Source organism: Etheostoma cragini, chromosome 3 (genome assembly GCF_013103735.1).
Source record: "Etheostoma cragini isolate CJK2018 chromosome 3, CSU_Ecrag_1.0, whole genome shotgun sequence".
Classification (NCBI taxonomy): Eukaryota; Metazoa; Chordata; class Actinopteri; order Perciformes; family Percidae; genus Etheostoma; species Etheostoma cragini.
The window spans coordinates 23422705-23446271 of record NC_048409.1 but is presented as its reverse complement, the minus strand read 5'-3'; the positions used below and the strand labels follow the sequence as shown (position 1 = coordinate 23446271).

Sequence of the window (23567 nt, the reverse complement as noted above, 5' to 3'; positions counted from 1 at the left end):
ACAGCACAGCACAGCACAGCACAACCCAGCACAGCAGTATAGAGGTGAATGCACTCATCACTCCCTGCCACCAGAGAGGCTCATTTTGTATTGCTGAATAGAGACGAGCAATCTATTACCAACAGAGAGCAGAAAAGAACAGATAAAAAAGAGAACGAGAGGACAAAATGTCTCATGAGCAATCCTCCGCCACCCTCTCTTCCTGCTGAAAAAAGCTTTAAAGCATTTTTTTTTTTTTATTCTGTTCTTGTTTAGCTCCTCAAATGATGAAAAAGTCCTCTCAACACACAAATCCTCCCTTGACCAAATGGAGGAGGGAGGTGGTGGTGGGGGGGTAGTTGTAACTAGCTGCCATTAGCTGAGGTGCTGAAATGTTTTTCCTGCTTGGGCTGCCATCCTGCCTCAGTGTTTGCTCCCTTCACAGTTCCCGACACTCATCACCCAACTGTCTTTCCCCTCGCGGTGCCCTGTTTAGGGCAGAAAGCCACCGGTGATCGCACATGACCCGGGGGGCCGTAGTGCTCCCACAGCGCCAGTGTGTGTAGGAATATTAAAATAGTTATTTATCTCCTATTGTATTTTAACGTTTTGCAACTTTTTATAAACTGCCAACTAAGTAAGGAGTTACAGTAAATGGTTATTTAAATTCTTTAAATAGTTGGTTGACCCCATCCCTCCCGTACAGAAACGTAAAATCCTTAGTTATATCTGCTTGATAAGATATGTGTACTGCTTACTTAAGATGATTATTACAAACAACTGATGGGATTTAGTCATGAAAATGGTTATTAAAAAATGAATATAAAAAAATTGTAAAACAATGTAATGACCACTAAAAAGTTACAGTAAATACAACTAAATCTGGGTTTACAGTGATGAAGCTGGAAAAAAACAAACAACAAATTTGAAAATGGGATAGCACTAATACCATCTTTAAAAAATCGTAAAAATTATTAGTTTAATATTATACTGTGATATTGTTCTTTATGTATAGCTGTGAATGTGTCAAAAAGTGGTTAAAGGGATGATAAAATGTCTCCTCTCCTCTCCTCTCTCATCTTTTTGAAAAAGCATCCTGTCTTTGAAGCCTGCGATGGGAAGAGGGAGCGATTAAAGCAGTCAGCAAGGAAATTAGCATGTCAATAGGCCCTGAATCAATACCCCAGCTCTCTACCAATACAACCCTGTAGTCCTTTCACCCCCCTCCCCTTCCTTCTATCCATCCCTGACGTTCCCCCATTCTGCCGGCTGTTTCCCTTCTTCTCCCTCAATTTTCCCCTGCACTCCTGCACACTCTCCCTCTTGCTCTCTTGCCCCTCTCTTTCTCCTCCGCTCACTTTAAATTTTTCTTCCCCTCTTCCTCCAAAACTCCTTGTTTTCTCCCTCAGCTGACGGACTGAGAGAAGAGGCGGAGTTTGTAAAGGGAGATGGACGGATGTATAGGCAGAGAAAGACAGGCCGAGGGAGAAGTGGACAGCGATCAAGTGGGCATGGGTGGACTGTTTCAGAGAGAGAGGACATGAAAGAGAAAGAGGGCCTCTGCCACCGTCTTTGTGCTGACAGAGAGGCAGAACAGACCTCTCTCGCCAAGACGAGAGGATGAGATGGAGATGAGGAAGCAAGGAGGGAGGTAGACAGAGAAAAAGAGACAAAAAACATGTTTGCAAGTGAAGTGGAAAGAGATTTAGTTCCAGTCTGGCAACCGTGCTTTTTCTACACATCATCGGTCAGTTCAGCATTGCACGGAAATCTCTTTGATCTTGGGCAATGTGTTACTGATCGCAAGGACTGGCTGTGTGGACAGACAGAGAGAGAGAGAGAGAGAGAGTGTGTGTGTGTAGACAGACAGGGTGGGTGTGAGTGTTTGTCTAAACCATTATCTGTCCTATATTTATTCTGTGCATCTGTTGTGGCAGACGTATCACATGCTGTATCATAAACTTCTATTAACGTTCCAATCGCGTTGCACAATCTGCGCCCAGAGACAAAGCAGCCCAGCAGCTCTGCAGATGAACAGCCAACTCCCCCTTGGTATCCGACAATGGGAGGCTGATTGCAAACACCTTGCAAATGTATTATCTGTCCCTTTCTCTCTCTCCTACTGATTTCTATCTAAAGCTCTCTCTATCCTGCCAGGTCCATAGTAGGTGGTCTTTTCTTTCTTTTCTCGTCATCCTTTTTCTCAGGGGGCACAGAGTTCAGTGTCCAAATCAAAGGGTGCTCTGTGGCAATCAGTTAGGGGTTATGACAAAAAAAAGCCTTGCAATAAAGGGCCACTCTGTAATCTGATGTGCCCTGAGACTCATGGACACATTGCCCATTTTAATGAGCTGAGATCCCCCTTTTCTAATCATGGTGGTGGAGGAAACGGCACACTGGCTCATTCTCCCTGGAAAAACACACACACTTAGAATGTGTGAATTGTATGCAGGAAGAAGATTACAAATACAGTCAGGCTGTTGCAAAGACACATAGTTTTGTGAACATCATCTGTCAGTTCAATCGAGTTGTGAAGCAGGAGGAGATATTTTGGGTATCCAGGGTTCTAGAAGAAAAGTCCTGTTCATTACCTGCACGACAATGTTAGATGAGTTCGGAGAACTTCCATGGATTAAATGGCCCAAAACATCTCATGTTAGCATACAAACATGAGTTTGAAATATTATTTTAAAAGACATATTTAAAATGGGAATTTACAGTGGAAACGGTTTGGCAACTCTATTTTTCATTTCGCATAAACTCTAACATAAATGTACCTATACTTGTTTTCAGCCAAGGATTTTAAGATCAGGTAGCTGACCTCTTGCTGTGAATACATGTGTATGCACACTGGCACGCATGTATCAAGTACCCCATGGGGTTGCCTGGGAGGTGTAACCTCACTGTGGGAGAGCTGAAATGTAATTTGGGCATGTGGAGGTCTCACAGCACCAGGGATCTGAAGCTTCAGATCTAAAGCCAAAGGCGGAGGTGTGTCCATGCTCGGGCACGTCTCTGGGATTAGAAACCCTGATCTCTCCTGATCGGCGGTGAGCTGTCAAAGACTGCTAGAAGGAGAGGAAGAAAAAAAAAGAGATGCAATCCATTGAATGTTCACACCAACGAGGAATGTGAGGGGATAAAGAAACAGGAGAAGAGACAAAACATAAAAAGATGAAGCGCGTAGATATCCAAGTATCCAAGAGGGTGAATGTGTGTGACAGAGGGAGCGTGTGTGTAGAATAAAGCAGAGAGGAAGATGAATTGACTCCTGTCTAGTGGCCCTGATAAATGGCTGGAGATGTGAAAGGTGAAGTGGGGGTTATGGGTACAGGCGGTGATTGCTCTTTGAACAAGCCTAGCGTGGTACTGTCGCGACCTCTGGCAGCTGCGGTTGATTTTACCTTCAATATCATTACCTGCGTGTATTGTAGGTTGTTCCACCTAAGTTTTCATTGCAACTTCTTTCTACTGAAGAAATAGTCCCTATAAATGAGCAATTTAAATGTCAAAAAGAGCGTTGGTGTAATGTCAACCCTCGGTGTGTAAAGATACATTCTTGGCAATGTTAAGCAAGAGAATAAAGGAAGTCAGAAACATGTTTTTGGCAGCTCTGCAGGGCATCAGATGCTGCTTGAATCACAAAGCGGCTGCCAAGTATGGAGCATCATTCTAAGTGGTGAAGGAAACCATAAAGATAAGGAGAGATAACAGATAAGTCAGGAAGCGAGCAGTAGACATACTTAGAGTGAAAGAAGGCGAGGAGTCCAAGAAATACAAAACATAACCCAGAAACTCGACTCTGGTGGTGCCCACACACTTACTTCAAAGCTTGCTTTGCATTTGAATCTCTGTGCCCTGTGTTTGCCTCTTCCTATCATCGCCGTGCCTGTTTGTCTGTCCTCACATCAAAGCTAATGACTAAAACGTTACACATTAGCAGAGTAACCCTGTCTAAGCAGCAGCCATTAACCCCAGGCTCCTGTTACAATCCCTGTAGTCCTCCTATGCAAGGTGAGGTTCAACTAGCCTGGGGTTAGGGAGGGCAAAGCATACACCCAACTGCAAAGTATGTGCACACACATATAAGTTACTGACTTTGGAATGCACACACGCATCATGCAAAGCCATACCATGCGAACATAAGCTGATGCAGTTTCAAGTCGAAGGGGGTATCACTTCCATGACAGAAATGACCTCGATCCTGTTTTGAGAGAGAGAGAGCGAAAGAGCAAGAGAGAGGAGGGGAAAGTGGTCTGGAGAGAGTGAGGCCTGAGTGACACCAGGAGAGGTCAAAGGTTAAAGCAGTGACAGCCACAGTGGAGACCAGCAGACCGTAATTGGGCTGACATGAACTGTTGAAAAGCTAGTGACCCAGGAAAGTTGTTATGTTCCCTGACTGAGCACACCACACATACACAGTGCATATAACGGCATGTATACACACAGACATACACGCACACACACACACAGAAACACTCACACACAGTGCATGTATTCACACACAATGCAGAGACACGATGGTGTGTGCAGTGTTCCTTGGTACACACACCCTCACGCACACACACATGCACAATAGAAGGTGCTTTGAGGCCCCAGACAGACTGTCGACTGGGCGCTACAAGTAGATTACCTAAACAAACAACCTAAAAATACCTTCCTTTTTGCCTGTAAGTCAACCCTTTCCAACTCCTCCTCATAACCCACCAGGCAACTTCTAAGAAACTGGCAATGTTGATGTTAAACTAGCCCCCGAGACTACAGACACTTAATAGTGATTAAAGTTCTTGTATGCTATTTGGAGTGCCGTGTGTCACTAGTATGTGAGGTCTGCTTGAATGTGTTTTGCATTTATTATTTCATCGGCTACAGAGCTGTAGCAGATACACCAAAACTCACTTTGACGAGCAGGCATACTCTCCAAACTGATTGTTAGTCTTTTGAAAATCCCCATCTGAAGGCAACGGTTTACCCCTTATGTTTTCCTGTTTTTCTGGATACCAGGCTATGTGATATGGAAGAAAAGTTTTAATTTAATTTAATTTCCCTTTCCCTGTAATGTGATACGGCTTCGTTGTAATGACATCATATAATCATAGCCACTTGAGGTCACACATCTGTGGCAAGCTGTCCAGAAAGAGTGAAAGCACTTGAAAACATATCTTTTAGAGCTGGGTAATAAACTACACTTTTTTACTAAATTAAAAGAAATATGAATCAAACCAAAATCTAAATGTATTTATTATTACTCAACAAAAATGTTGAATAAATATGAATAAACTGACATTAACCAGCCAAACAGCCCAATAAGATTATCAGTGTGTAGTTAGTCATGGGGTTGGGCTATATGGACAAAATCTTCAATCCTACTAAACCTGTAGTTCATTACATATCTGGATAGCAGAATGTATCACTTTTTTGTATAGTCAATAAATAAACAGTTTTTCTGAAATAACCAAATAATGTTTATTTTTGTACGCTCCTGTGCAAGTTAAAATGAAAGTAAGAGGTTTTCTTATTTTATTAAGCTTCAGCACAAAATTAACAAATGGTGGAATGATCAGAGTGTATTTTTTTGTAAATTTTGATGTAGCGTAGTTCAGCCGCTGGCTTTTCGGCATCACGATGGAAACGATAAAGAAAAATACACAGGAGACATTTTTTTAAATTATATATGTATTTTTTTAATTTGCTGACATAACTTGGTCATTAGGCTATTTCAATTTCAGCGTTTCTTTCATTTGATGAAGTTAGTTGTAGCCCTAATATTGCAGATATAAATTAAACTTAGCACATTAACTTTTGTAAACTATTTTTTTGTTTAGGTGATTTAGTGATTTGTTATGTTTTACAGTGGGACATGTGGTTTACAGTTGTTTACAAAATTGGATATGAGGCCCCATGCTTCACTATCGTTTCCTCTTCCTCACCTATTCTTAGTGTGTGTGTGTTTTCCTCACACATCCTCCCGTTTCCTGCCCCATTCTCCTTGACTCGCTGCAAGTAGAATAGTTTAGCTCCCCCAATTGTTAAGCGGTGTGTGCCGATGTGAGTGTCCCCTTGCTCATTGCAACATTAGCATACTCCCCCACAAACCACCTCTCTGCCTCTTTTTCATAATTGAATTGAAATGCAGCTCTTTTCTTTGTAAACAATGTCAGGAAAACATGCTACACTGCCTGCTCACGCGCACACACATGGTGACGCACCCACATGTCCAACATGAGACTCGAGCCCCTGGAGGCCTTGGGGAAATTGGACCAAGACAATACCTTGTTTACCTCCCATTGTCGCTGCGGCTGTGCTCATGTCTCTGTGCTTACCTTGCTAAGACAAACCATGTTTGGTATTTGTAAGTTTTCATGTATGCATGTCATTGCAAAGTGCATCTGTGTAGTCCAGAGGGCATTTGAAGTGCTTTGTGTGCAAACATAAGAGTGTGCAGGTGTGCAGAGGTTTGGGAGTCTGTCTTTGTGTCTCTCTGTCTTGTTTGCCTTGAATTATAGTCCATTATCCACCTACTTTGCAAATCATAAGTCACAAAAGGTCCCCATAGTGGGTTGGGGCCATGCCCGGCTTTAGATGGTGCCACCCTTGAGGACCTGGCATGGGTGCAAAGGTGCAATCTGAGTGGGCCCCACCCAACTTGTGTTGTTGTGATGTGTTTGCTGCCTATACCTCACCCTGTTCTGTCCGTTTATTTAGCTTTCTTTTACTGTCTCATTCTTTTTAATACAATTACCTTCAGTACCCTGGCCTCGTTTTTTTAAGGAGTGGTTCTTGTCCGTTCTAAAGTGGCTGGGTGGAATGCTTTAGATTTCTGCGATATAACCATTGTACTAATATTCCTTCTTAAGGCCAAGCTAGAGGAATTATCGAGGAAGTTGAGGCCTATGTGTCAATAAGAATGTGGAGACCTCAGTCTGCAGGAAGTCTCTAGAACAATATTACCATTTTCTTGCAATCCAAACAGTGACAATATTGGGGGCAACGCAGTTCCCTCTTATAAAATTGGAGCAGTAAAATGGTTAAAATTGTTACATTTGTATCAAAATTGCAAGAAATCAGCATACAGGAACAGTTGGTTGCTCAAACATTTGGATGGCTTTAAAAACGTTGCTAAGTATAACAATTGTCTGCTCTCAGGTTCTACTTTGGCTGTAATTTTCATTTTTACAACATGCTTTGCTCATTTGCTTCTTTTACTGGTGCCCCTATGTGTCAGGTACAGACATTTTAATTAGGGCAGTGTCGTGGGTGGCTCTTGTGTGATGGATCGGTGCTGCTGAAAACACAGTTATAAATCATTTGACAGACAAACTGCTGGCAACTCCTGCACCCCCTGGCACTGGCCAACGTTAGCAAAGCTGTAGTAATTGTCAGCAAGGTTGGCTTGTGGGTTATTAACATTGTTAGCCTCACTGGCTTTTGTTCTTGGCCTTCATTAACACTAGTAAGGATCTCAACCCAGATGTCACTATCCGACTCTTTTTGGTTTTACATTTTAAAGGACGGTACCACTAAGAAAGGGTCCTTTTCTCTCTAGGTCAAGGTCAAGATGTGTGACGAGTATATGTCATCAATCATCGTGATCAGTTTTGGTGGCCATGTGTCCCTAATCCATCATGCTGATGGGTTTCGGTGACCGTGTGGCTGCGTGTCGCCTCGTGTCGCCATCAGGGCCGGAGGTAATTAACAACCCCCAGTGATGGAATTAATGAGTTAACCTGCTCCACTCTCCTGCTGTTCCAATGACAGATGCTAACGGTCAGCAGCTAGTTATCCCTGCTAATATGCCAGTGGTTCAGGTGTATTGATGTGGCTGGTCTTTTATTATCTATCTGTGTGTATGGGTAAGAATAGACAGTCTATACATCTAAGACTAAATCCAGTTGAGGGACTGCAGCTGGGGGTAAACAAAGCACTCTTGGAATAGTAATCCTTTCTAGGAGTCTCACCTGACCAACACACTAGCTTCTACAGGGAGAAAAAAGAGATAGAAGAGACACAAAGGCAGAGGCATATGTCAGAAAGGCAGATTGAATAGAGATTGCTGGCTCCTTAAGGTGCAGGAGAAGGAGAGACTTTCCTTGCCCTCAGGTCCTGAAAGCTGATCCCTTCGTTTTTTTGAAAGAGTGCCTTTGTAAGGATGCCACTGACTGCTCTTCTGAAAAGTGCTCACTGTCTGTTATGACCAAAAAAGAGTGGTTGAGTTTTCATCACCCAAAGAAGATAAAGCACAGGCTTAAAAGGAGGGAAAACTATGTAGTTTGAACTTAATTTTTTTTTTTCATTATAAGTGAGGCAATTGTTCTGCCTGGGCAGGCCTAGTTATTGTGTGCCGTGTGCTGGGTGTTATATTCCTGTTTTTTTTTGGATGGCTATTGTAGCACAGGTTTGCTCTAATGCATTCAATCCCCGATGTATTGGATACTTTCTTGTGTAGGCTGCAGAATAGCTTGCCTATCAGGCTTTGCATGCGGGTCACTTAAGGTGGGCTGCAGCGGGTGGTTGTGTGGGTAGATGTGGTTTTATTTGGCAGCAGTGTAGGGAGCATCCACGGCTGTTTAAAGGCTTGTGTGTAGGTTGTTGCCACTCAGTGGAAAACTTAGTTGGGCTTTAGTTAGCTCGCGTGTGGGTAGCTATCATTGTATCATTAGCTTTTGTGAACTGCCATTTTTTGCAGATGGCTGCGTTGACGATTTTGTCTTGAACAGAAGTTCCAGTTTTCCCCTCCCCTCATGCGGTGCATCCAATTCAGCCAGCAGAATCCCCACCACACGGACAAAACTACTCATTAACTCCCACAACCCTCTCCCTCCACCCTTGTTACTCCCTTTCCTCCAAACGTGCTTTAGCTCAGAGACAACAGGGATGGGGAAGGGGCGGGGGAAAGACTGACAAAGGGGGAAAAAAAGACTAAAGCCAGAGAGGAGGATTGAATGAGTGAAAGAGCTGCTGGGGTAGAAAAGGCGAAAGAATGCGATGTCCCACTCTATAAGGGATTCCATTTTTTGCCATTCCAGAATAGAACAGTAAGTCACCAGTCTCTTTGTCTGTCTTTGATCTCTCAGCTCAGGGATTTGGCACCTGACAAACCCCTCTCTGTCTGAAAGGAGGCCTGCCGAGAGAAAGCCTAGGAGAGTGGGAGAGAGAGCTAGAGGGTGAATGGGAGCGAGAAAAAAATAATGCAGGAGAGTTAGAGAGCGAGGGGGCAAAAAAGGAGACAGTTTAAAAAAAAAGGTGCAGAAAAATTGGGTTTGAGAGCTATATGAGAGGATATGATGAGGGCTTCTCAGTTCACATCCCATAAAAACTAAATACATGTGTGTTCATGTGAGTCTGTTTTTGCGTCTGTGTGTGGGTTTGCCAGGGCTGGCCCGGACAGTGATAAATCCAGCAAGTCTTAAGGGAGATTCCTCTCTGAAGCCACGGTCCCTCAGACCACCCACTACTGCGGTCTCTTCCCTCACACACACACTCACACTGCTAATAAGAAGCAAATTCTCCAGCTTTACATGGATATTAACCTCTCTTTTCCCTCGACTGCTACTTTCTGCAGGGTATTCACTGCTATAAACAAGCCTTATACATTGACATCACATTTTCAAACTCAATTTCTGAAATGCTGAGATTTAAACCACAGATGAAGATGCTAGAGCTTGTCTTTAGCAAACAGATTTGGAGTTCAGGCAAAGAATTCTGGGACATCCTGTTGGGACTCCGGGGTCAGTCTTGGACAGCTTAATAATTGACGAGCGAAAAAGTCATCAACCATGCACAGTTTGAGGTAGCCTGCTCTTAGATTGTGTGACTTAAAAAGGCTCAGACCCAAAGGCTGTGAAGCATGGGACTCAATTAACTCTCCCACCAGCTTTTAGCAAAGGGCCATCATCGCAAAACAGCTGGTTGACCCCACTTTCAACTCTGGACACTTTCCTGGTCAGTGCACATGTACAAACCCAAACAGCAACTTTGTGTTTTGTCACCTGAAGCGTTCACAACCTCTTAAACAATACCCACAAATCCCAGTGTCCTTCTGTCTCGAGTGATGAGACTGGCCGTTAAAAGAATGCTTTAAAGATAGAGAGATAAGACAAAGCACCTCCCGACTAATCCCTCCTTTTTTATTTTTTTGCAACCGTGAAGAAAAGAAATTGAGGCTTCACGCACCCCTGCAGGCTACAATCAAAGAGACCCTTAGCTTAGCGTCGGCGAGTGAAGCGGCAGGGATTTAGCCCTGATTGACTGAGTGTGAACGGGCAAAGAATGGCTCCACAGGTAGCAGCTAGCCCAGTTAAAGCCGCGCTACCCTAAGCCAAGTGCTGGAGAAGAGCGGCTGCGGGGCAAAGAGCCTGACTTCATTACACCTCCAAGAGAGGGATTTCACGATACTTTAGGGGGTTTGTGGATTTTATTTTCTTGTTTGTACTTGCGAGCAGGTTGTTGGTAGAATTTGTGTTTTTGTTGGAGGACGGACTTCCTCCTCACTACGGTGTGTGTGGATAGGTATTGATATGATTTTTAGCGTGGTGAACAAGTGGGAGTTTGTTTATGTGACTGTTCTTTTGTATGTAGGGTCCCCTGATGTACTTATGGCTGTGGCATTGGAATCCATGTCTTTCAAATGCACTTTTAGATCTGGGTTTTGTATGTGCTTGTGAAGACAGCAAGACTTTGGGTGTGTGTGTGCAGGGGTGCGGGTCACTTTACCAGTGTAGACTATATCAGATTTATATTGGCAATGAATATACCCATCTGTCTCAAATGGGTCTTTACATTCGCACACTCTCCTAAAACTCAAACCAGCGACCCTCCGGCTCCAATACCGTTTGCCGTCCACTGCCGAGCACATGGCTGCTTCATTGACTGACAGGTTATTTGGTCCAATCGGTATTGTGACTGTGTGAGCCGCACCTCTCAGAGAATTGTTCTTTTGTCCTCTTCTGGTTCAATGCTCAGAGGGTGAAACACAACCCCGCTATGCTTCCCTGGCCATTATAGAAACCGATAGACGAGGGAGAAACTCCTTGAAACACGAGCTCTCCAATCAAACTGTCACTTAAAAGAAAGGTGAGCACTGTCGCCAAAAGTAGAAAAAGTGTCACTTTGGTTACCATTTCAGACTGAGGTGTGTGTAGCTGCATGTGTGTTAGGCAAAACCGCCCTGTGAGAGTAACAGAGCTCCTGGTGTGCCAAGTGTGGTGGCATTCATTTGTTAAAAGGTCTGAAATGCCAATGGCTCTGGTTTCCTTGTGGTTCAGAATCTTGCCAATTGAGCATAACTTAAATTTGTGAAAAACACTAGAGGTAGTTATTTGATCTTCTGTTTTTGTCAGAGGAAATAGCACCCTTTACTCCTGTTCTGATGCTTTTGATAATAGATCTGTAGGTTCGTGAGAAAGGAGAAAGGGGAAAAAAGATGGAAAATGAAGACAAACGGATGGAGGATAGAAGCCTCTGGGCAACACATTGTTTTCTTGTTGCTAATTGGGTGAAAATGTGTCTTTCATTGTCTTTCTTTGGAAAATATCGCTTTCTTACCAAAACCTCAGACAGCCACTTACTGTAAGTTAACTTTTTGTGTGATACTAGATGTACAGTAACTTCCAAATTAATTTCTGGTGATTTTTATTAGAGATGACAATGTCAGTCAGTCAATCTTTTGACTAAAATAATCCAACATAAACAACTTGCAATGCAATTTTGTACAGACATTCATAGTTCCTAGAAGATGTCTCCTAATGGATTTGGTGACGATTGTCTTAGCATGTTAGTAGTCTCTAGAACCTTCTTCTCTTGTATAAAAGAGCTGCAGGCTACATCAGGGCCCATCGGGGCAGGCTGGGATTCCTCAAAATTTCCCTGGGCTTGAATTGGGCCCGGTTTGAGCAAATTTTCAGGTGTTTGAAAAAAATGTATTTTATTTTATTTTTAGTTGAGAGGGAATGCTTTGTACTACAATCAATAACCTACAGTTATGTGTAATTCAAACAACAACATTTGATCATCATAGTCTTATTGATTATTTGCTCATGTCACGTCACTGACAGCAATTGCAGAATAGCCCCTGTTATCCAATTACTATTTCATATGGCATGAGTGTTTGGGCAGTGCTCAACATTCAACAAGAGTCACGTAGGAGATTGTGTAACACATCTCTGTTACCACACTGAAAAGACTGTGGTTGACATTAGCTTGTAATGCATTTGCTTATATGACTATATTACTTTTTTTTACAGTGGGAATTCAGGCGTTTAATCAGGGTTAAGCCTAAAACTGCTGCTGTGGTTTGGGCTTGGGTCGGGCTTGGACGTTAACTATGGGGGTCGGGCCTGAAGATAGCTCTACTCTACATCCGATACTTGTATTTCAATCTGACATCACATCTAAAAGCCTCTTTTGTGTCCTTGTCTTTCAGCCTGTAAGATTGGTTACTACCGTGCTCTGGCCACGGATGGCTCCTGTGCCAAGTGTCCACTCCACAGCTACTCCGTCAGGGAGGGATCCACCTCCTGTGTCTGCGATAAGGGATACTTCCGCTCTGAAACGGACCCGGCGTCCATGCCCTGCACCCGTAAGTACACCTACATTTAATGTGTACATTGTTATAATGGATAGCTAGAATACAGTTATTTGTTACAGTGTGTACAGTTTGATTGGTAAGCCATGACGAGCTGTGATTTTTGTGAACAGTTTCAGAAAATTGTTTTTGCTTGCTGCTGTGTGTTGTATTACTAAAACAATACTGTTATGGAAAAGAACGCCTTACACACATACACACACACACACAAAAACACACACACAGAGTGATTGGTTTTGCCTAAACAACGCCATGGACTCTCTCTCTCTCGCTCTCTCTTGCAATGCCAACCTGAACTACCCCCTCACACACACACAGACAACCTTTCAGCAAACACATAAAGTAGGTGGCTGCTGGTTTAATGGATGTCTTTTGATTCCAGGTGGTACTCAGTAATCAGTCACGGTGACAGAGAACTAATGAGGGTATAAACCGCTGCATCCCAGATTTGGTCTTTCACAGAGAGGCAAAAAACAACAGAGGAGGGCGAGAACAATAGAGAAAGACAAATAGGGATAATACGTTAATAGGAGAATGTTGGAAAAAAACAAAGGGCAGACGGAAAGCTGGACATGTATGCCAAGAGAATTAGTAAGATGTGAAAGAAAAAGAGGGTAAGGTGCCAAGGAGAAAGAAACAAGGCCTAAATACAGGAATACATCAAGCTAAAGGAAGAGCTTTTTAATTTCTCAGTGTCTGCCCTTTGCTCCATTCAGGCTGTGTGAGTCAACCACTGGTGAATTACCCCAGACTCTCCATGCCTGTGATAACAAATATTGTTCTGCTGCCTAATGATACCTCTTCTTTTTTTTAGACCTCATTCGCACTCTGAGTCACAGAGTTTATACTGGTAGAAATATTCACAGAAATATTCAGAGAGAACAAAACCCACATAACACACAAAGCCATACACTCTCAGTTCCCAGGACAATAAAAGCGTTCATTCTTATGACAGACGTTTGTGTTTGAGAGTGTAAGTGTCATAAAAACAATTTTAACAACCAAAACATCTGTTTAGTTGCTTAGCTCATAGTTGGCTTGCGTTTTGGCCCGAATGATCTGTCAAGTTCCTGTGGATTCATCACTCAGCGAAACGGTTTATGGAATCAGACGAGCAGGCAAACTCCTCCTGCACAACACTTCGCTGTCTAACTGAGCAGCCTCTAATTATTCCCCTTCTGCACTGCATCTATTCAACATCATGAACATTTCCTTGTTAAATATTTTCATGATTAAGGATATAAGTTATACTCATAACAAGATGGTAATCAGCAACATCCTTGATTGTTTCATTTTGGCTACATCTTTGGTGCTGATTGCGGAGCTATTTTTGCGCTGGTTTTCCATGTGTCACTAAACACTAAAAGCGTTTACTTGGACCAGCAAGTAGAAAAGCTGTGATAAATCTGTTGCAACCTATTGGTCTTGTGTCATATAAACTGGCAATCAAAAGTACACAAATGTGAATTTTTTCCAGAAATCTGATGGAGCGGCAACATTGTAAATGGTGTCTCATTTAAACCAGGATTTTTATAACGTTTATTCTTTCATACAATGTTTACCTGTTGTTGAAATACATGAAAACAAGAAACATAGAAGTTAGTAAAAAGTATCAGTGCAAACTTTTTTAAAGAAGCTAATTACTAATCGATATAGTTACCAATCCTCTTTTGTCTTCAAACTCGTCCCTATTGTCCTGTTAGTGAGCGTCAGCATTATATGGCTGCTGCAAGCAACAGCTGTCAAAGCTCATTACTTGGCTTATTTTACACAACCGCACTATGCCGTCTCTACCATGTTCCCAACACCACAAACGGAACTGAACACTAGCTGGACTCCATCACCGACCTTTGCTCCAGCCTCGTCAGCTGGTCAACATTTGATCTTTGAACTCTCACCCTGTCTGTCGTCTGCTGTTTTCCTTCCTCGTGCATTTTTTTTACTTCTCACACATCCCTCCTTATCCACATCTTGTTTTCACTCTCTCTCTTTCACTCAAAGCCCACTCAGAGTCACGAAAAGAGCAGATGAAGGAAAAAAAAACTCTTAAAATCATTTCCCAGTTTGCCTTGCTGAAGGTCAGGCTGGGAAAGAGCCAGCATCTCTGGTAATTGGGTCTGTGTGTGTGTGTTTGTGTGTGTGTGTGTGTGTGTGTGTATGAGTCCGAGGGGGGGAGGGGGGTAATTGAAAACGCTTTTCCTCTCTTTTAACTCGGAGTCTAGCGATGCAAGACGATGATTAAAACTGGATGTTGTGTGATTTCGTCATTGGGTGACTGTCTGTGTGCAGGCCTGTTACTCCTGCTGCATTCCATCCTCCAGCGCCTGTCTTATATCTTTGCTCGTTCGCAACAATTGTTCATTCAATCTGCGATTATTTTGTGTGCTACATTTAGTCGAAACGAGACACGCTTACCTCCCACACGTTGGACCAATCTGCTTGAGGACCCTGGCAAGATAAATGTGTTTTATTACTTTTTAAAAACAGATTTTCTTTTTTGACCACTTTTTTGTGGGTTTCTTGTCTTGCGTTTGTGTGTGCTGGCTCGTGTCCATTGCATTTGCTATCAATTTTATCTTACGTTTGTTGTTGGGGCTTTTGCACTTCTTTGTAGACCACCTTTGCATGCTGGGAAAAATACAGAAAAAAGTTACTGAAAAGTTTTGTCTGGAATATCACATTGGCAATGAGATCCATAGGAAACTGTACTAAATACTTTTATTTTAAAACTGATTATTCTCAATCAGTTCATGAGACTACAGTTAAGTATGCAATATCAAAATATGTTCAGGGCAAAAAGGCAATCGCAAGACTAAACGTGGGTGAGTATAAATGCATACACCTAAGGGCAGTAATGAGGACCAGGGATAGACACCCGTGGGAGCTGGCTGCTCCACTGCGTTCAGGCTGTAAGGAGGGGGTGTTCTCCATTTTGGGGTTTCTGTTGGCCCTTGATGTGTTTCTCAGATTTAGCCAAGTTTTCTTAGCGGTGGTTTGGTAGAGGAAGAGGGAGGGATAGATTCAGGAATGAAGGCAGGTCAGCGAGGACTCGAGGGGGGCATTGAATGAATCCCAGCCGGATGATAATAGCAGGGTCTATGTTCTGGCCAATTTAGTCTGCTCTCTACCTCGGCCCTGCACAACACTTTGCTAACAATTACTGATAGAAAGAAACAGAAGAAAATAGGGATGAAATAAGAGAGGAGCGGATGAGGGTAGAAGCATGCAGAGAGTTAATATGGAGTATGGGAGTGGAGTAAAAACAAAAACAAAATTGCAAGTCCACAAAGGAACAGAAAAAGAGATTAGGGAAAACAAAATCACCAACCCTCTTCAAGAGAAATTTCTAAGTCTCCCTCTGGAATCCACCCATAATGTATGTGGATTTTAAGGCTATGTTGAGCTAATGTTGTACGAAGGTTGTATAAGCGTTTTGCTCCCATCTCCCCCCGCCGCTCCCTCTCCCAGGATTAATTACCGGGTGTCAGTCACAGCTGACGGCTCTCCCACGCTTCCTTGCTCCCACTGGGGCATTTTGGGGGAGCGACAGGTACAGCCAAAGGTACTGTCTGTGTGTGTGTGTGTGTGTGTGTGTGTGTGTGTGTGTGTGTGTGTGTGTGTGTGTGTAATGCAGCAGGGAATACTGACACATGGTGGAATGTGTTTAATACTTTATACAGTCATTAAGTTAGATAGCGCTGTTGCAACTCTCGCCATAGTAACAATTAAAAAAAAAAATCTTTCTGAGGGGATTAAACACACGCTCGCGACACACACATCTTTGTACATTTTAAAGGACATTACTGTCACATTAAATAACTACTTCTACATATTTAGAAATACACTTATTTGCTTTCTTGTCAAGAGATAGATGAGATAATGAATAACACTCTCATATCAGGCTAACTATGCAGCCAGAGCCAGGTGACAATACGCTTAGCTTAGCATAAGCCTGGCTCTGTCCGAAGGAAAACTGCCTACCAACTCCTCTAAAACTCACTTATTAACACAAAACTGTTTTTAAAGAGTTACATATACCAAAGTCGCACAAAAATACACAGGAACTCCCATGTTCTGCTTGGTAAAATTGTCATTGTTTTTGTCAAAAGAGTCTGATGGCTTTGAAAAGAGCATAGATTGATGTAATAATAATAATAATAATACATCGTTATCATATGAATATAGCGCCTTTCATGATACTCAAAGACACTTTACAGTAAAAAACAGCATTTATAGCACATTTAAACAGATAAGCAATAAAACTAACACATACAACAAGCATATTAAAGGCTTCCGGTACTCCTGCCTGATCCCGAAGCTGGGGGTTCTCCAACCGCCATCTTAAATGATCCCTTTAATTCCCTAAACCTCCTTTATTCATGTCTGTAAGTGAGACATAACAAATCTCTTCAATTGGGAGGATGTTTCCATTTATTTATCCCTTCTCAGACAAGAACAGAAGAACAAGAGTACATGCCTTCTTAGACATCAAAAGGAAACATTCATATTACCTTTGTACTGCTCAGTTTATGACACCATAAGTCTAGATAACAGCCGAGTAATAGCTTTATGGTTAAACTTAGACAGCGCATTATTGAGGGTTGAACGGGAGTAGAGGTTAGATTACCTGCACACTGACAAAGGCACTATTGAAATGACGATAGGGTGTAGGCACCTTAATTTAGAAACCCCATCTGTAACTTGTTCTCATTGTCAGAGAAGCAAACTGAGAGAATGAGGTGAAAGAGTGAGGGAGGAAAAGTGGCTGCGGAGGAGAAAATTGGAGAAAAGGCGGGGAGGAAGAGCTTCATCATCATTTTTAATGAGAATGTATTAATAGTATCGGCTGCCGTTGGTAAGGAGAAGTTAAGCGATGCTAATATTAACACAGTGTACTCTTCATCCTCTCTGCTTCGTGCTGTTAGTGACCCTTAAGGTCATTTTCAGTTAAACAGACACGCCTCCACACCCACCACCATCCTCCCTCCATCGTTCTAGACCTGCTCCTTCCATACTAATCAGTGGCTTTCTGCTTCCTGGATGAACAGACGGTGTTTGTCTTCTCCTTCTGTCCTTCTCCATCTTCTTTCACAGCCCTAGCTTCCCCTCCACATTAACCACTATCTGCCAGACTAATGCTGGCATACAGTCCATACACATACAGCATGAGTGTTTTGTGCATCACAGGTAAAATTGTACTTCATGTCTCCAATAATGTGGCAACAAAGCACACTTATTCCTCCTTGGGGTGATGGTGTGCACACACACCACACACGGTCCCCTCCGCTGCTCTCGGTGTCTCTGTGAAATCACTCATTGCCACTCGGCTCCGCCAAAAATAACACTGATAATTAATTTCCGTTGTGAAATGATTCGTCTGTGGGCTGACTAGCTTTCATATTTCACCATGCATCGATCCCCCCCAGCCCGCTCGCGTGCGCTTCATTAGTCAGAGAGAGAGCGGGCGAGACAGGAAAAACAGACACAGAGAGAGAGAGAGAGAGAGAAAGGGGGAGAGTTAAGTCAATTACCGTCGCTTATGTTTGAAAGAAATGCAGAAAAACACATTAATTACAATAGTACTGACATGTTAATTGATACTAATGAACAGGGGAGTTTGTGTCACATATCTGTGGAGCTGCGCCTCATATAAAACAGCGGATCTCACAGCGGTGAACCAAAAAAGGAACTTAATGACAGGGTCCAAAGCAAACTTTGTCGAAAGTTATTGAGTGGGTGCCATGAAGCCCCACTGTTAGCAGCAGGCTCAGGCACTCTGGCACCTCCAGCTGATTCGACATATGAATGGGAAAGAAAGCTGTCGGCCTATTGGATTTCAGTTAACATGCTGAATTAACTGAGGTGAAATTGGATCCTCCCTTGCTGGAATGGACTGGACATTAAAAGGGAATTCAAGAAGCCTCAGCTCTCAATAAAGTCCACTCACCCAGTCAATTGTACATGTAAATCCTTGTTATGTACTATATGTGGGGATAGAATCAGTTTATTGTTAAAAATACTATCACCTGTTCTATCTATCTATACTATCATCTAAGTTTTTTCTTTGTATTGTTTCATGTGATCACATAAATAATGTGTCTCTTTCTACTACCATAATAAATATTAGGGTAACTCTGGACCTGCTTTGGCCTCTTGCCACTACTGATAATAACATCAACTCTCCTCCACAGGCCCTCCGTCGGCACCCGCCCACCTCATCTCCAATGTGAACGAAACCTCTGTAAACCTGGAGTGGAGCCCACCCCTCAGCTCAGGAGGACGCCAGGACTTGACGTACAATGTGGTGTGCAAGCGCTGCGGGCCCGACGGCCGGCGCTGTCAGCCCTGCGGCAACGGCATTCACTTCAGCCCCCAGCAGCTGAGCCTGAAGGGAACTAGGGTGTCCATCAACGAGCTGCAGGCCCACACCAACTACACCTTTGAGGTGTGGGCGGTGAACGGGGTATCGCCTCAGAGCCCTGGGCCCGAACAGGCTGTGTCCGTGACCGTCACCACCAACCAGGCTGGTAAGATGACCAATGATGGTTTGAGTGAGTGGATCTGAAATGGAATTTGTGTAGCCGTGAGGAACAATACTGATTTTGACAGCATTGCCCTGGGGTGCAGCTGTAGGTAGCTAATCTATTTTTTGCAAGAATCCAATAGCTAGTCAAAGTGTTGAAGGTGCCCTGCTACATGGATTTCATTACTTTGTGGTAATGTCTGATGTTCTACCATGGACTCTGTAACATTATTTTGTGGAAAAATGCCTAGGTTACCTTGTTTCAAGCCATTCTCGTGTGCTACAGAAAGTCTGCAGGAAGACTCTGATTTGTTCATAATATTCAACAGGCTAAGCTGCTTGACTCTAATTGGGTAACAGCTAGCCAATGAGACCATGGGTATCAGCATCCTTTACCCAGTGCAACTGGACAAGCTCGTAAATAGTAATGAGCTCAGGCAACATGACATTAGACTGACAAGCGTTTGCAATTGGCCTGATTTCTCCGCTTATTTCTTTTCAGTGTGTAAAGCTGACAGAGGAGGTAGCAGTTCGTTTTCACATTCACCACATACCACAAACACATATTTCAAAAACATGCAATTAAAACGGTTTTGTGTTGCTGGGCACCTTTAAAGGCTTTGCATATGCGACTAGTTAAACAATGATTAATTCAACAATAAATAAGTACAATGTCAATCTGACTGAAAGTGGGCAACACTGATTGCCCCAATACCACTGCCACATGCCACTATATATTTGTAACCGTATTGAAAATATGCAAGATTTATGGACTATTTATCTTCATACCAGGCAAACAATTAGGCCACTGTACAATGACATGTTATTGCGAAAGTTAACATGGAACAATAGTTTAGACCAAAGAAAATAGGCGTTTCTGATTGAGTAGCCTGTGTCTATAAGAATTGTTTATTAGGACACATCACCATTTTTAGTCTACAGTTCTACATAAGTCCACACAATGTATTTAAGAGTATATGTACCCATGGTAACTATTGTTACCTGTTGCAAATGAGACAAGTCAACTCTTGTAAGTGAAAGAAACACAGACGTGCATTTTCTTGCGAAGACAGTCATTTTGGTAAGTTAAATAAACACTTTTTGGGAGGCATACTGCGTGTCAAAACATGTTTATCAAAACTGTTAATAATTTGGGTTATGGCCGGATGATTGCCGAGGAGGAAGATGGATTCTCTGCAGTTTAAAATTATATTCTGCAATATTTCACTTGAGTTTTGCATAATTAGGCATGAGAAGCCTAAGCTGAAAATAGGGGCAATGTGCTATTTTTAGCTCTCAAGCTAATGAATTAGATAGGATATATTGATCTAAGGAGGCTTCATTACAAATGTTGTTGGAGTGTGTGTGTTTGTGTGTGTGTGCATTTGTATAAATGTTCTAGTACTACAGACCCATGAATACAGCCTCTCCTTCAGAGCTAGAAAAGCCATCTAGCCTGGGGGTGCGTTCAAAGCCTCCCGTTGTTTTGCCATTTAGCCGTTTTGTAACTGGTTGTTGTGCAAATGATTTTTACGACCCTGGGCCTTTCTCTTCATCCCTCCCTGCACTCCTCCACTTATAGCCGATCATTACCTTGGTCTACTTTACTGCTCTGCTCTTGGGTGGCAAGCTAAGTGCCTTTTTGTGTATTTTTTTTATCACTAATTTCCATTCCTGGGAAAAGTGAATCTCTTGAATAGGGCTCTGACTGGCTATCTAAGGACACAGTGGCTTGATTTATCAGCTGGGGTCAGGAAGATAGAGATGAATGGATGTGCTGCCTGTGGGAGAGCTGCGAGTCCTGCCAGACAGGCATGTGTGGGAGCTGTAATGGAGCACGCCCTGGAGTCCAGGCTGAGGGCTCGTGATAGCATGTCAGTATGGTCATGCTGAAACAGAGTTGCGCTAAAACTCCAAAGTGCATGCTCTTACACATGGATTTGAACAAAGACATAATAACACACACTGTGATGTGCCCATGAGATTGCTCCAGGGTAATCGGCTGACTTCAAGTTGTAAGATATAGATGATGTTGCCTTTGGCTCATCACTGGTGCATGTTTCACAACTGTTCCCCAGGATTAGTTATATGAAGCCTGCAGCTGGAAGCTCTATTATGGTGTGTGTGTGTGTGTGTGTGTGTGTGTGTGTGTGTGTGTGTGTGTGTGTGTGTGTGTGTGTGTGAGTTTGCACATGTGCAGAACTGATTGCATGCTTGGCTGAAAGTGCAAAAATGTGTTACACACAATGTTTGTACGCTTATGGATGGAGATGCTCTACATTTGCCTCTGAAACAATGTCCTCTGTGTCTCCGGATCTGTGTCTCTTCTAATTTGTGTGTGCGTGTTAAAGAGAATAGCTCCAGAGTGATTGGATTTCTTTCTGCTAATGCTCGGTAGGGGCTTTGGAAGCTCTGGTTTCAGCCGCTGGTAATCCAGCCAGTCATCTGTGGCTGTCCCTCTCCCCGTATCGCCTCCCCTCATCCAGACACCGTGGATTACACATTTATTATGATAGCTTTATTAGGATTTATAAGCGCTGTGGAAAATACATTCCTGCCACCGCCTTTCCATAAAAGTTCATATTTCGGCTAGAGAGGATGAAGTGAGGCAGGTTGCAAGGGAGGAACGCTTATGTATTTTTGCGTGTGAGGAAAATCGAGAAATATGCCTGTAGACAAAAATTAAGACATGAGTGTTGCTGATTGCATGTGCATGCATCTGTGACCAGGCATACATTTGTGTGTGTGTGCAAAGGGGTCAGATTCCGTGTCTCGCCATGAACAATTCCACTGTCGTAAATCAGCCGGCGTGTAACCCTTTCACCCGGACTGCATCAGGAAAGGCAGGGGCGAGAGGGGGGATGTCCAGGCTTTGAACTGACCCCTGGCTATAAATTGATGTTTTTTCCACCCTTCAGAGGATGAAGCACTTTGTTCGTGTGTGTATGTGTGAGAAGGAGGGAAAGAGAGAGTCAGAAAGAGAGGTGTTTATGTCTCGATACAAAATACTTGGCAGGCTAAGGTGACTAAAAGTGAATTAGTGCATGAGAGAGTGTGTGTGGGCATGTCAGTCAGCGCACATGTGTGTGAGTTTCCATCTCTCTGGCAAATCGGACAGACATACATGTGGAAATGTGTTTGGGTAGATGGAAGCAGGCTTCATAGGCAGGGGGAAGGATCTTGTACGCAGGAGCTGTTTTCTTGACACCCTGAAAAACGGCTCCCTCCTCAGCTATTTTTCCTCTGCGGCAGCAAAAAGTAGGGACTCCAATCTGGCAACTAGGCTCCAGTCTGGCAACCACATGTGCACCTCGGCCCTTGTCTCTTTTAATGTCAAACTGTAATTGACAGCATATTCGCGCTACTACTTGCGCCAACCACAGCTGCTCCTTGCAACACAAATACTTTGTGATGAGCATACTCGCCGCGACAAACTTGCCCACTTAACAAACTGTGTTCCATGCAGAGACAAGACCTCACAAATGTCTGCAACAGCCTCCACTTTTGTCCTGAGAGACCAAACCAAACCCAGAACTCTTAAGTGCAAGGTTTTTACTCATTCTAATGAATGCATAGGTGACATGATTGAGTTTTTTGCTGTGTGTGTGAAATAATAGTACTAGGTATTTTTCAATGTGAATTGCTATCTTTCTGTTTGTGTAATGAGATCCTTTGTGTGTGTGTTTGTGTGTGTGTGTGTGTGTGTGTGTGTGTGTTTGTGTGTGTGTGTGTCTCTGTGTGTACAGTGTTGCAGGCTGTGAAAGCGTTTTTTGCCCATGCGTTCAGGAGGCAGTAGGAAATTACAGATCTGTCCCACATATTTACATTCATCGACAGAGGTGCCAGCTTGCCTAGCATGGTCTGCCCAATTTGCAGTCTAAGGTTAGACTGGTCTTTATTCAAGATAGACATGTCAGGTTTAGTCTTGCATCAGCACTGTACACTTGGTGCATGCAAGGTTTGAAAATATTTTACATATCATTGCTTTTTAGGCATCGCTCTCGTAATAATTTATCTTAAAAAAAATAAAATAAAACTCAGCCTTGATGGATTACCTATCGTGTGTCTTACTTGCCTCTTGCTTAGGGAATCTCAGAAGGGACCACTCAGAAAATCGCTCATCTTTATCCTCATATTAGTCGGGGAAGGAGTAAAAATGCAACAACAGGAGGCGAACACGATTAAATCGCCATATCTGTCATCTTTCGAGGAAAGATGGATGTGTGGATTACCTCAGGGGCAAAAAGGCCTGTGACCCCTTAGTGGTTTTCTTTCTGAGTCAATGCGTCCCCGGTCAGCCCCAGGAGGGCCTTCAAATTGGCTCTCGCTGCCGGGTAAGATTGATCGGAGCGATACAAATGGCCACCATCTAATTGTTTAAAGGAGACGCAACACATTAGGCCAACAGGATTACACAACCTTGGGTTAATCTATTTACCAAGAGATGTCTGCAATCCCATCTCTCTCCATCTCAACCCCTAG

At 43.1% G+C, this 23567-nt stretch overlaps 1 protein-coding gene and 1 long non-coding RNA gene across 5 annotated transcripts in view; both read left to right on the top strand.

Annotated features, from left to right (window-relative positions):
* Positions 1-23567, top strand: part of LOC117939953 — a 308332-nt gene that overhangs the window by 105704 nt on the left and 179061 nt on the right. The window lies entirely within an intron of this gene.
* Positions 1-23567, top strand: part of epha4l (eph receptor A4, like) — a 53175-nt gene that overhangs the window by 9497 nt on the left and 20111 nt on the right. For all 4 annotated transcript variants that reach the window (XM_034865062.1, XM_034865054.1, XM_034865045.1 and 1 more), the window contains exons 4-5: positions 12401-12556; positions 18754-19089. In XM_034865062.1, the coding sequence (XP_034720953.1) occupies positions 12401-12556; positions 18754-19089 (492 nt within the window). The remainder of the gene's footprint in view (positions 1-12400; positions 12557-18753; positions 19090-23567) is intronic.